This window comes from Macaca fascicularis, chromosome 19, assembly GCF_037993035.2.
Source record: "Macaca fascicularis isolate 582-1 chromosome 19, T2T-MFA8v1.1".
Classification (NCBI taxonomy): domain Eukaryota; kingdom Metazoa; phylum Chordata; class Mammalia; order Primates; family Cercopithecidae; genus Macaca; species Macaca fascicularis.
Window position 1 is genome coordinate 1,708,738 of NC_088393.1, and position 12,928 is coordinate 1,721,665.

The 12,928-nt window shown below is 62.6% G+C and overlaps 1 protein-coding gene and 1 long non-coding RNA gene across 13 annotated transcripts in view; one reads left to right on the forward strand and one right to left on the reverse strand.

Moving 5' to 3' along the window:
- The window catches only part of SBNO2 (strawberry notch homolog 2), a 73,532-nt gene that overhangs the window by 25,808 nt on the left and 34,796 nt on the right, over positions 1-12,928 (reverse strand). For 4 of the 12 annotated variants that reach the window (XM_074025161.1, XM_074025162.1, XM_045378784.2 and 1 more), the window contains exon 1: positions 354-538. The exons of the other annotated variants lie outside the window; for them this stretch is intronic. In XM_074025161.1, the coding sequence (XP_073881262.1) occupies positions 354-461 (108 nt within the window). In that variant the 5' untranslated portion in view covers positions 462-538. Of the gene's footprint in view, positions 1-353; positions 539-12,928 lie in introns of those variants that run through there. 12 annotated transcript variants of the gene reach the window in all.
- LOC135968460 (uncharacterized) lies at positions 2,356-3,655 on the forward strand. The gene is made up of 2 exons (XR_010583287.1): positions 2,356-2,493; positions 2,788-3,655. It is a non-coding gene; the product is annotated as an uncharacterized lncRNA (long non-coding RNA).

Consider the following 12,928-nt stretch of genomic DNA (forward strand, 5'->3'; position numbering starts at 1 on the left):
GGGGCAGAAGGAGGGGGATGCAGCCCTCCCGACAGCCAATGCCACTGTCACTGAGGGCCGGATCCGGGCTAAGCCCGAGTCCCCCACTCCGCTCGGGTCCCCCAGCCTATGCACAGGGAGCTGCTCCCAGCCCCAAGTCCTAAATCTCTGTCTCGGAACCTTCCGGCAGATTCCCTCTCGCTGCCAGAAGAGACGGACGGGGCGGGATGGGGATTTTTGAGAGCCTGGCGGCCTCGGACTCCAGGGTGAGATTCCAGCTGCTCCGGCAGGTGGCCCGGCCGTCCTGAATGGGGGTCCCACCTCCCGGACCCCTGCCCCCAAGGGCCTCGCCCACCCCGGGAGGGGAGTGTTACCTTGTTCAGAGCCTCGAACTGCAGCCAGAACTGCAGCTGGGACATGGTCCCGGCGCTCGGGGGTCCGGGGGTCCCCCTGGAAGCGCCGCCCGGGAGCGGCTCCCTCATGACCGCGGCGGCAGCCCCAGCATTGGGTCGGCTGGGGCGGACAGGGGCGGCTCTCCGCCCGGCTGCATTTGCATGTCGGTTTAGTCACGGCCGCCGGCGCCTACTTCCTCTAAGGCCGGGGCTGACTTTCAGGAAATGATGCCGGCCCTGAAAGTCAGGGCAATTACTGGCAGCGCGAGGAGAATTACTGTACGGGGCGGGGCGGGTCTGCCCGGGGCGCTGTCAACACGCACCCCCACCCGGCCCCGCCTCAGGGCCAGCCTCCTTTGGGGCACTGGGGGACGTGCAGAGTGCCCAGGTGGGCATGTTTCCCCAGACTGCAGAGAGCTGGGTTCCGTTCCACGGGGACCAGCTGCTGTTCCTGGTGCCCCCAAACCACAGGCAGGGAAACTGAGGCCTGGATGGCCCCTTCATCCATGCCATGGCCCCTCAGGCCAGGCCTGAATCCCCACCCTTCACCCAGTGCCCCACCCATGCCGAGCCCACCTCTTGCCCTGCTGCGCACCCCCTGGGGCTCTCCCCACCCCACCTCTGCAGACTGAGGTCCCTGAGAGGTCCCTAAGAAGCCCCTGCCGCGGAAGCAAAGTCCCCTCCCTGCTCTTTCCCTGCTGTCTGTGCCCAGGGGGTTCAGCGGGCCCTGTGGCCTCCCCTGACCTGGGGCTGGCATTGGGAGAGCTGAGCGTGGGCCCCTCCTCTCCAGGCTCTGGCCAGGCCCAGCCTCGGCCCCCTTGGCACAGCGGCGCGGGAACAAGTGGTAGGATCCTGGGAAAAGCACGTTCTTGCTTTGGTAGGAAACCAAGCGGCAATGATGCACTTGCCGGGGCAACCCTGGGCCGTGAACCCGCCAGCGGCCCGGCCACACTCTCGCCCGCACCGTGGGGACCTGGCCCCCGCATCACAGGGGCCCAGATACCGCGGGGCACACCCTGATGGGCCCCCACGCTGAGCCACAGGCGGTCACTCTCGGTGTCCTTGGAGGAGCTGGGGAGGCCCCAGGGCCAGAGGGGATGGGAGCACGGCCAGGCTGTGGAGAAGACGGGCCCCATCTGCCTGCGCTCAGCGACTGACGCGGCAGCGGCTGCATTTCCCACGGGACTGTAGCCGAGACCGTGCAGGCGGCCACGGCTCCTCCTCTGTGAGGGAGGAAGGGCAGGGGCCCCCGGGGAGAAGGAAACTACACCCCAAGAGGCCGGGGGAGCCCGTGGCTGGGCCGGAGGGGTCGGGACAGTTCTGGGCTCGTGGGACCCTGGCCAGGGCTCTGAGGGGAGCGTGGGACCGAGGCCTCAAACCCTGCGCACTCCGCCCCCTCGGGCTCCCCCTGTTCTAGACCCTGAGGCCCTGCGCCAGCCTGTGGGGCCCGTGACCACGCACCAGCAGCAGCGGAGGCTGGCGCAGACCGCCGTCCACACCCCCTGCCGCAAACCATCACCTCCTGGAAGCTGGGTGACAACACGAGTCCGTACAGCTGGAGCGAGGGGCCCGCCAATGGAAAACAACCAATGAAAAACAAACTCATGGAGCCGCTCAACCCAGCAGCCAATCACAGCCATCGCTCAACCCAGCAGCCAATCACAGCCACCGCTCAACCCAGCAGCCAATCACAGCCACCGCTCAACCCAGCAGCCAATCGCAGCCACCGCTCAACCCAGCAGCCAATCGCAGCCACTGCTCAATGCAGCAATCACAGCCACCGCTCAACCCAGCAGTCAATCACAGCCACCACTCAACACAGCAGCCAATCACAGCCACCACTCAACACAGCAGCCAATCACAGCCGCCGCTCAACACAGCAGCCAATCACAGCCACCGCTCAACCCAGCAGCCAATCACAGCCACCCCAGAGGCCGCTCCACACCAGCTCCACACAAAAAGCCCACAACCACAAGTGTTGCTCAGCACACCCGGCAGCCGCTTGGGAACTGTCCTGCAGCTCCTCAAAGAGGCGAACGGGAAGTAACAGTTAACCAGCAGCTGCACTCCCAGGTGCCATCGAGGAGGACCCACAGCTCACGGGTGGACCCACAGCTCACAGGTGGACCCACACAGCTCACAGGACCCACAGCCCACGGGTGGACCCACAGCTCACAGGACCCACGGCTCACGGGTGGACCCACAGCTCACAGGTGGACCCACAGCCCACGGGTGGACCCACAGCTCACAGGTGGACCCACAGCCCACGGGTGGACCCACAGCTCACAGGACCCACAGCCCACGGGTGGACCCACAGCTCACGGGTGGACCCCCACAGCTCACGGGTGGACCCACAGCTCACAAGACCCACAGCCCACGGGTGGACCCACAGCTCATGGTGGACCCACAGCCACAGGACCCACAGCTCACAGGTGGACCCACAGCTCACAGGACCCCCAGCTCATGGGTGGACCCACAGCCCACGGGTGGACCCACAGCTCACGGTGGACCCACAGCCCACGGGTGGACCCACAGCTCACGATGGACCCACAGCCCACGGGTGGACCCACAGCTCACGGTGGACCCACAGCCCACGGGTGGACCCACAGCTCACGGGTGGACCCACAGCTCACAGTGGACCCACAGCCCACGGGTGGACCCACAGCTCACGGGTGGACCCACAGCCCACGGGTGGACCCACAGCTCACAGGACCCACAGCTCACGGGTGGACCCACAGTTCACGGGTGGACCCACAGCTCACGACAGCCTGGCTCCCACAGCGCGGTCACCCACGGAGGAACAGGGTCAGCACAGTGAGGCCATCCACGCACTGGAACACAACCCAGCCATGAAAAGGAGCAAGGCTCTGACCCAGGCCACAGCACGGATGCACCTTGAGGATGTCACACTCAGTGAGAGACGCCAAACACAGAAGGCCACACAGCGTGTGAGGCTATTTCTATGAAATGTCCCGTCCTGGACAGGAATCCACACAGACAGGAAAAGCATTTGGGTTACCAGGGGATGGGGATGGGCCGGGAGTGAGAGCTGATGGGAATGGGGCTTCCTGTGGGGTGATGGAATGTTCTGGAACTAGACAGAGGTGGTGGTTGCACAACTCTGTGAATATGCTTTTTTAAAGTGTGGATTTGGGCCAGGCGCAGTGGCTTACGCCTGTAATCCCAGCACTTTGGGAGGCCAAGGTGGGCGGATCACGAGGTCCGGAGTTCGAGACCAGCCTGGCCAGCATGGTGAAACCCCGTGTCTACTAAAAATGCAAAAATTAGCCAGGCGTGGTGGCGTGCACCTGTAATCCCAGCTACTCGGGAGGCTGGGGCAGGATAATTGCTTAAACCCAGAGACAGAGGTTACAGTGAGCTGAAATCGCGCCACTGCACTCCAGCCTGGGCGACAGAGCAAGACTGTCTCAAAAAAAAAAAAAAAAAAAAAAGGTGGATTTGGCCAAGTGTGGTGGCTCACACCTGCCATCCCAGTGCTTTGGGAAGCTGAGGTAAGCGAATAGCTTGAGTCCAAGAGTTCAAGACCAGCCTGGGCAATACAGTGAGATCCCATCTCCACAAAAAATACAAAAACCAGCTGGGCATGGTGGCAGGCACCTGTGGTCCCAGCTGCTCAGGAGGCCATGGCAGGACAATCACTTGAGCTAGGGAGGTGGAGGCTGCAGTAAGCTATGATCACACCACTGCACTCCAGCCTGGGCAACAGAGCAAAACACTGACTCAGATAAATAAAGTGGATTTTATGGTATGTGAATTTTGTCTCAGTTTTTAAAAGACCTGGAAAGCAATGAAACAGGAAGAACGAGCATAGACTCAGACTTGCTCCCCAGGCCCCAATGTGACAGCGCAGGCCGGGGTCCTTGGAGCAGGTCAGGCTGAAGATATGGCGCACTGCGTGGGGACCTGCTGGGCACTACCTCCACCCACCTCCGGGACCCCGCGCCCGGCCCTGGGCTCCCATTGCCTGGTCTCTCCCTCCGCCTCTGTCCAGGGTGCACCCCTCACTGACCAGTCCCGTGGCAAGGCTGACCGAGGGCTCCGTGTAAGCCTGGCTGAGTGCCCGCTACCCCAGCCCTCACAAGAACCCTGCACTGCAGGTGATGCGGCCCTCCGTTACAGTGAGGGAAAGAGGCAGCGGGGATGGGAGGGGGCTGGGGGGCAGACAGAGAAGCGGCTTCCAGGTGGTCGTGGCACAGGTGGCACTTCCTGGACACTGCCAGTCTCTGGTGGCTGGGAGAAGGGCCCCCTCAGCAGGCCTGGTCACTACAGTGCCCCGTGCAGAGCCGAACTGTATCCTCAAAATGGTGTGATCATGTCCTGGTCCCTGCAAGCTGTGTGTGTGGCCTTATTTGGGAATCCGATCCTCGCAGATGTGAGTGGTTAAAAAAAAAAAAGGCTGCACTGGCCGAGGGGGTGATCCATGCCTGGTATCTTCATACAAAGGAGACACAGTCCCGGGGAGGAGGCCAAGGGACACAGAGGCAGAGATCCCAGCCGTGTGGCCACAGCCAGGGGATGCCCAGATCCCCCAGATGCTGGAGAGGTGGGAAGGAGCATGGCCCTGTCCGCACCTTGACGTTGGACTTCCGGGCTCCAGGGCTGGGAGGGGACAGAGTCCTGGCCTTTGAAGCTGTGTGTGCTGCTTCCTCACAGCAGTCCTGGGAGGCTGGCACGGCTCCCCAGGAAACTGGGCTCCCTTCTCTCAGGCTCCCGGCCAGGTGCCTGGTGTGGGCTCTGGGGCTGCCGCCTCAGTGCCTCCTGGCACTGCAGCTGGGCAGGGCCGAACCCTGGCACAAAAAAAAAAGGACTCGGCTTCCTGCTGAGTCTCCCTCTCTAAAGCTGTCTGTGGGCGGCTCTGCCGGCCCCTCCTGCACCTGCCGGGCCCTGGGTGGAGGCTCCTCCTCCCAGGGGATGTGGCCTCAGCACAGACCAGGGGACAGAGGTGGCTCTTCTTGGCCTTGGCTGGGTGTGAACCAAAGGCTTCCTGTAAGAAATCCTTCTCTCCCTCTCCCTCCCTCTCTCCCCCATCTCTCTCAGTCTCTTTTTTGCCCAATGCCAGTAACTGGGGGGGCTCCGTGGTGCCGGGTGGGCTGAGGCCTCCGACCCCTGCTAAAACGCATCTGCGGAACAGTCGATGCCGCCTGCCTCCCTGCCTGAAAGCAGCCGGTGTGCAAAGCGCTTTTCTGAGCCGTGAGCTCATCCCAAGCTTCCCAGAAGCCCCCGGGCTGCCAGGCAGAGAGCGTTGTTACCGGACGGCCGCGTTCCCAAGGGTCCCTGCAGCCCCACGGGGAACCGGGGTGGACGCCCGGCACGTGAAGGTGTCCTCACAGGACAGGTGGTGGGCAGGGGGGCAGCGCCTGGGGAACGGGGATGGGCAGGGGGCACTGAGAGCCCCAGGAGCCCAGCAGAGATGCGAGGGGCCTGGGTGATGTTGGGAGGGTCAAGGAGCACCCCCACCCCAGGAACAGGCGGCAAGGGATGGGCGAGGGGCAGTGAGGCGGGTGAGCAGGACCTGGGGAATGGCCTGTGCAGGGCACAAGCCGGGGGAGGCTCGGGCTGGGGTGCAGTGGGGAAGAGCCTAGAAGAGGCGCCAGGGGCTGCCCTGGGGGATGCTCACCCCACGCAGGAACAGGCACCAGAGAGCCTGGGGGCAGAGCCGCGACACGGGGCTGGGCCTGGAGCAGGGGACCCACGGGAGGCTCCAGGCGCAGAGCGTGGGCTGCAGCACCGAGGGCCCCTCATCCTCGAGCAGGACCCCAGCCAGACCCAGTCATTCCTAGAACACACACACGGACCTGCATATGGGTGCTGCTAACAGCGATTCACAATGTCAATCCACACCTACTCCTGGGCATGAGCCCGAGAAACGAAAACCTGTCCACACGGAGGTTTGCACACGTGCTCACGGCAGCACAACTCACGACAGCCACGGGTGGAAGCAGCACAAGTGTCCATCACGGACAGACACAGTGGGCCCTCCACGCGTCCATCACGGACAGACACAGTGTGCCCTCCACGCGTCCATCACACACAGACACGGTGGGCCCTCCACACGTCCATCACGGACAGACACGGTGGGCCCTCCACGCGTCCATCACACGCAGACACGGTGGGCCCTCCACACGTCCATCACGGACAGACACAGTGGGCCCTCCACGCGTCCATCACGGACAGACACAGTGTGCCCTCCACGCGTCCATCACACACAGACACGGTGGGCCCTCCACGCATCCATCACACACAGACACGGTGGGCCCTCCACACGTCCATCACGGACAGACACGGTGGGCCCTCCACGCGTCCATCACACGCAGACACGGTGGGCCCTCCACACGTCCATCACGGACAGACACGGTGGGCCCTCCACACATCCATCACACGCAGACACGGTGGGCCCTCCACGCGTCCATCATGGACACACGGACAGACACAGTGGGCCCTCCACGCGTCCATCATGGACACACGGACAGACACAGTGGGCCCTCCACGCGTCCATCACACGCAGACACGGTGGGCCCTCTGCGAGTCCCTCACGGACAGACACGGTGGGGCCCATTCATGTGCTGGAACACGGCTCAGCCACAATCAGGGGCCAGGCTCTGACCCAGCCACAGCTCAGATGTACCTTGAGGACGTCACGCGCAGTGAGAGACGCCAGACGCAGGAGGCCACGCAGCGTGTGATCCCATTTCTATGAAATGTGCAGGACAGGCTGAGCCACAGAGACAGGAAGGGAACGTGTGGGCGCCGGGTCTGGGGAGGGACAGGGAGTAATGGCTGACGGGGACGGGGCCTCCTCTAGGGAGACAACGATCTGGAATTAGAATTACAGGATGATGGCTGAATGGCTCTGGACTTCACAACAGCCACAGCATCGTTCACTTAGAAATGGGGACTTTTGGCCGGGTGCGGTGGCTCAAGACTGTAATCCCAGCACTTTGGGAGGCTGAGACGGGCGGATCACGAGGTCAGGAGATCGAGACCATCCTGGCTAACACGGTGAAACCCCGTCTCTACTAAAAATACAAGAAAATTAGCCGGGCGTGGTGGCGGACGCCTGTAGTCCCAGCTACTTGGGAGGCTGAGGCAGGAGAATGGCGTAAACCCGGGAGGCGGAGCTTGCAGTGAGCTGAGATCCGGCCACTGCACTCCAGCCTGGGCGACAGAGCCAGACTCAGTCTCAAAAAAAAAAAAAAAAAAAAGAAATGGGGACTTTTCTGTAACGTGAATTGAGTCTCAACTGAAAAAAAAAAACGGGCGGCGTGCAGTGGTTCACACCTGTAATCCCAGCACTTTGGGAGGCTGAGGTGGGCGGATCACCTGAGGTCAGGAGTTTGAGACCAGCCTGGCCAACATGGTGAAACCCCATCTCTACTAAAACTACAAAAATTAGGCAGGCATGGTGTCACGTGCCTGTAATCCCAGCTACTTGGGAGGCTGAGGCTGGAGAATCGCTTGAACCCAGGAAGCGGAGGTTACAGTGAGCTGAGATAGATCACGCCATTGCACTCCAGCTTAGGCACCAAAAGCAAAACATCATCTCAAAAACAACAACAACAACAAAATGAGAGAGAGAGAGAGACAAAGAAAGAAAGAGGCCGGGCGCGGTGGCTCAAGCCTGTAATCCCAGCACTTTGGGAGGCCGAGGCGGGTGGATCATGAGGTCAGGAGATCAAGACCATCCTGGCTAACACGATGAAACCCCGTCTCTACTAAAAATACAAAAAAATTAGCCGGGCGTGGTGGCGGGCGCCTGTAGTCCCAGCTACTCGGGAGGCTGAGGCAGGAGAATGGCGTGAACCCGGGAGGCGGAGCTTGCAGTGAGCCGTGATTGCGCCACCGCACTCCAGCCTGGGCGACAGAGCGAGACTCCGTCTCAAAGAAAGAAAGAAAGAAAGTAAAGAAGGAATGCAGGCTGGGTGCGGTGGCTCACGCCTGTAATCCCAGCACTTTGGGAGGCTGAGGCAGGTGGATCATGAGGTCAGGAGATCGAGACCAGCCTGGCTAACACGGTGAAACCGTGTCCACTAAAAAACACAAAACATTAGCTGGGAGTGGTGGCGGGCGCCTGTAGTCCCAGCTACTCGGGAAGCTAAGGCAGGAGAATGGTGTGAACCCGGGGGGCAGAGATTGCAGTGAGCCGGGATCACGCTACTGCACCCCAGCCTGGGCGACAGAATGAGACTCCATCTCAAAAAAAAAGGAAAGAATGCAGAGCCACGTGTCCACAGAACCACAGCCCACCTGCAAAACGCGGCGGGAGGCCCCACCAGGACACACGGGGCTGAGCCATCACCCACCAGGGACGTCGGGCCTGAGGACTTCGCGCCGACCTGGAGATGGAAGGGCTGAGCAGAAGTGAGGGGGGCCCTTCCTCTGAGTGGGGTGGCTGGAGGGCCAGGCAAGGCACATGTGACATCCCGTGAGCTCCGAGGCCCACAGGGGATGCCGGCAGCACGGGAAACAGCAGCGGCACCTGGCTCAGCGTGAGCCCCAGGGGCGGGGGTGGGGAGCAGGTGGAGAGCGGGGAGGGGGTAGGGGTCCCACACAGCTCCGGCTGTCAGCAAGAGAAGGCACACGGAACACAGATGGACACAGCAGGGATGCCCGCAGGCAGGACCCACAGGTGGAGGCTGCTGACCCCGCCCCAGGCAGGACCGGCCTCTGCACAGCCTTGAGTCCTCCCCCAGGCTGGGAGAAACAGGAACCAGATGGTGAAGGAACTCCATCCTGGCCAAGCGGCCAAAGTTACCACGATCGGCACAATACACGCAACGCCAGGCACTCTGATCCATGCCCTGGTATGTACGGTGCTGTCTGTGGGATTCCTCCATCCAGTCAGGAGACAACCCCAGACAAAACCAATGGAGAGGCACCCTGGGGGAGAGGCACCCTGGGGGAGACCCACACTGGGGGAGACGCACCGTGGGGGAGACGCACCTGGGGGAGAGGCACCCTGGGGGAGAACCACCCTGGGGGAGACCCACCCTGGGGGAGACGCACCCTGGGGGAGACGCACCCTGGGGGAGACCCACCCTGGGGGAGACCCACACTGGGGGAGACGCACCGTGGGGGAGACGCACCCTGGGGGAGAGGCACCCTGGGGGAGAACCACCCTGGGGGAGACCCACCCTGGGGGAGACGCACCCTGGGGGAGACGCACCCTGGGGGAGACCCACCCTGGGGGAGACCCACACTGGGGGAGAGGCACCCTGGGGGAGAGGCACCCTGGAGCAGACGCACCCTGGGGGAGACGCACCCTGGGGGAGAGGCACCCTGGGGGAGAGGCACCCTGGGGGAGACCCACCCTGGGGGAGACCCACCCTGGGGGAGACCCACCCTGGGGGAGACCCACACTGGGGGAGACGCACCCTGGGGGAGACCCACACTGGGGGAGACGCACCCTGGGGGAGACGCACCCTGGGGGAGACGCACCCTGGGGGAGACGCACCCTGGGGGAGACCCACCCTGGGGGAGACGCACCCTGGGGGAGACCCACCCTGGGGGAGACCCACCCTGGGGGAGACCCACACTGGGGGAGACGCACCCTGGGGGAGACCCACACTGGGGGAGAGGCACCCTGGGGGAGAGGCACCCTGGGGGAGACCCACCCTGGGGGAGACGCACCCTGGGGGAGACGCACCCTGGGGGAGACCCACCCTGGGGGAGACCCACACTGGGGGAGACGCACCCTGGGGGAGACCCACACTGGGGGAGACGCACCCTGGGGGAGACGCACCCTGGGGGAGACCCACCCTGGGGGAGACCCACCCTGGGGGAGACCCACACTGGGGGAGACGCACCCTGGGGGAGACGCACCCTGGGGGAGACGCACCCTGGGGGAGAGGCACCCTGGGGGAGACCCACCCTGGGGGAGACCCACACTGGGGGAGACCCACCCTGGGGGAGACCCACACTGGGGGAGACCCACCCTGGGGGAGACGCACCCTGGGGGAGACCCACCCTGGGGGAGACCCACCCTGGGGGAGACGCACCCTGGGGGAGACCCACCCTGGGGGAGACCCACCCTGGGGGAGACGCACCGTGGGGGAGACGCACCGTGGGGGAGACCCACCCTGGGGGAGACGCACCCTGGGGGAGAGGCACCCTGGGGGAGACCCACCCTGGGGGAGACCCACCCTGGGGGAGACCCACACTGGGGGAGACGCACCCTGGGGGAGACCCACCCTGGGGGAGACGCACCCTGGGGGAGAGGCACCCTGGGGGAGACCCACCCTTGGGGAGACCCACACTGGGGGAGACCCACAGTGGGGGAGACGCACCCTGGGGGAGACCCACCCTGGGGGAGACCCACCCTGGGGGAGACCCACCCTGGGGGAGACGCACCCTGGGGGAGACCCACCCTGGGGGAGACCCACCCTGGGGGAGACGCACCGTGGGGGAGACGCACCGTGGGGGAGACCCACCCTGGGGGAGACGCACCCTGGGGGAGACGCACCCTGGGGGAGACGCACCCTGGGGGCGAGGCACCCTGGGGGAGAGGCACCCTGGGGGAGAACCACCCTGGGGGAGACGCACCCTGGGGGCGAGGCACCCTGGGGGAGAGGCACCCTGGAGCAGACGCACCCTGGGAGAGATGCACCCTGGGGGAGACGCACCCTGGGGGAGATGCACTCTGGAAAAGAGCCTCTTTGGGGGAAGTGCGGAGGCTGCCGACACCCCAGGTCCAGCCCAGTCACCGGCGCTGTGCAAGGTCAGTGTCCGCTCCACAGCCAGGCTTCTGCGAGACAGTGACACTTGGGGGCCGGGTGGGGGCTGTTCCAGAGCTCTTAGTTCTTGCAATTTTTTTGTAATTTTTTTTTTTTTTTGACACGGAGTCACACTGTGTCACCCAGGCTGGTGTGCCGTGGCGCGATCTCAGCTCCCTGCAACCTCTGCCTCCCGAGATCAGGGAATTCTCCTGCCTCAGCCTCCCAAGTAGCTGGAATTACAGGTGCCTGCCACCACGCTCGGCTAGTTTTTGTATTTTTAGTAGAGACGGGGTTTAGCCATGTTGGCCAGGATGGTCTCGAACTCCTAAGTTCAGTTAATCTGCCCACCTTGACTTCATAAAGTGCTAGGATTACAAGCGTGAACTACTGTGCCCGGCCTCTAAATCTAATTTTTAATTTTGTATAGAGATGAGATCTCACTATGTTGCCCAATCTGGATCCATGCGTCCATCACAGACAAACACAGTGGGGCCTCCACGTGTCCATCACAGACAAAAACAGCGGGGCCCTCCCACGCATCCATCACGGACACACGGACACATGGACACACGGACACACACAACAGGCCTTCCACTGGGAACTCCCAGGCTCAAGCGATCCTCAGGCCTCAGCCTCCCAAGTAGCTGGGACTACAGGCTTGCACCACCATGCCCGACTAATGTTTTTCTCTTTTTTTTTTTCCTGAGATGGAGTCTTGCTCTGCAGCCCTGGCTGCAGTAGAGTGACTCGTACTTGGCTCACTGCAACCTCCTGCTCCTGGGTTCAAGTAATTCTCCTGCCTCAGTCTCCTGAGTAGCTGGTATTACAGGCACATGCCACCATGCCCGGCTGTTTTATATATATTTTTAGTAAAGACAGGGTTTCAACTTATTGGTCAGGCTGGTCTCAAACTCCTTACCTCATGATCCGTCTGCCTCGGCCTCCCAAAGTGCTGGGATTACAGGCATGAGCCACTGCGCCCAGCTATTTTTTTCTATTTTTAATACAGATAGGGTCTCACTATGCTGTGCAGCCTGGTCTCAAACCCCTGGGCTCAAGCAGTCCTCCCGCCTCGGCCTCCCAAAGTGCTGGGATCACAGGCTGAGCCACTGAGCCCAGCCCTGACTCAAACGTGATCTCCTGCATTCCCAGGGGCAGAATCTCCCAGGCACAGTGGCCCTGCTCAGGGTCTGTGAAGACCGCCAGGGGAGCCACCATCAACCCGCCCCTCAATGACCTCCCTCCCCACGATCAACCCACATATCAAAGGCCTCCCTCTCCAGGATCAACTCTCCCCTCAATGATCTCCCTCCCCACCATCAACCTGCCCGTCAATGGCCTCCCTTCCCAGGATCAACCCTCCCCTCAATGACCTCCATCCCCATGATCAACCCACATCTCAACAGCCTCCCTCCTCACTCCACACACCCCTCAATGACCGACCTCCTCACGATCCACACACCCCTCAATGACCTCCCTGTCCATGATCAACCCTCTCCTCAATGACCTCCCTCCCCACCATCAACCCACCCCTCAATGACCTCCCTCCCCATGATCAACCTGCCCCTCAATGACCTCCCTCCCCAGGCCTTGAGGGCTCTCCAGCAGAACCAACAGTGCTGCAGAGTCCACTGGCCCCAGGGAACTGCCCAGGTGCATGGCTCTTCTGCTTTCTCTTGTTGCTTTGGCTGCCAGGAAACTCAGGGCTCAGGTGTATTCATAGTTACCAGCTAGGTCACCTGAGGTCGGGAGTTCGAGACCAGCCTGGCCAACATGGTGAGACCTCGTCTCTACTAAAAATACAAAAATTAGCCAGGCATGGTG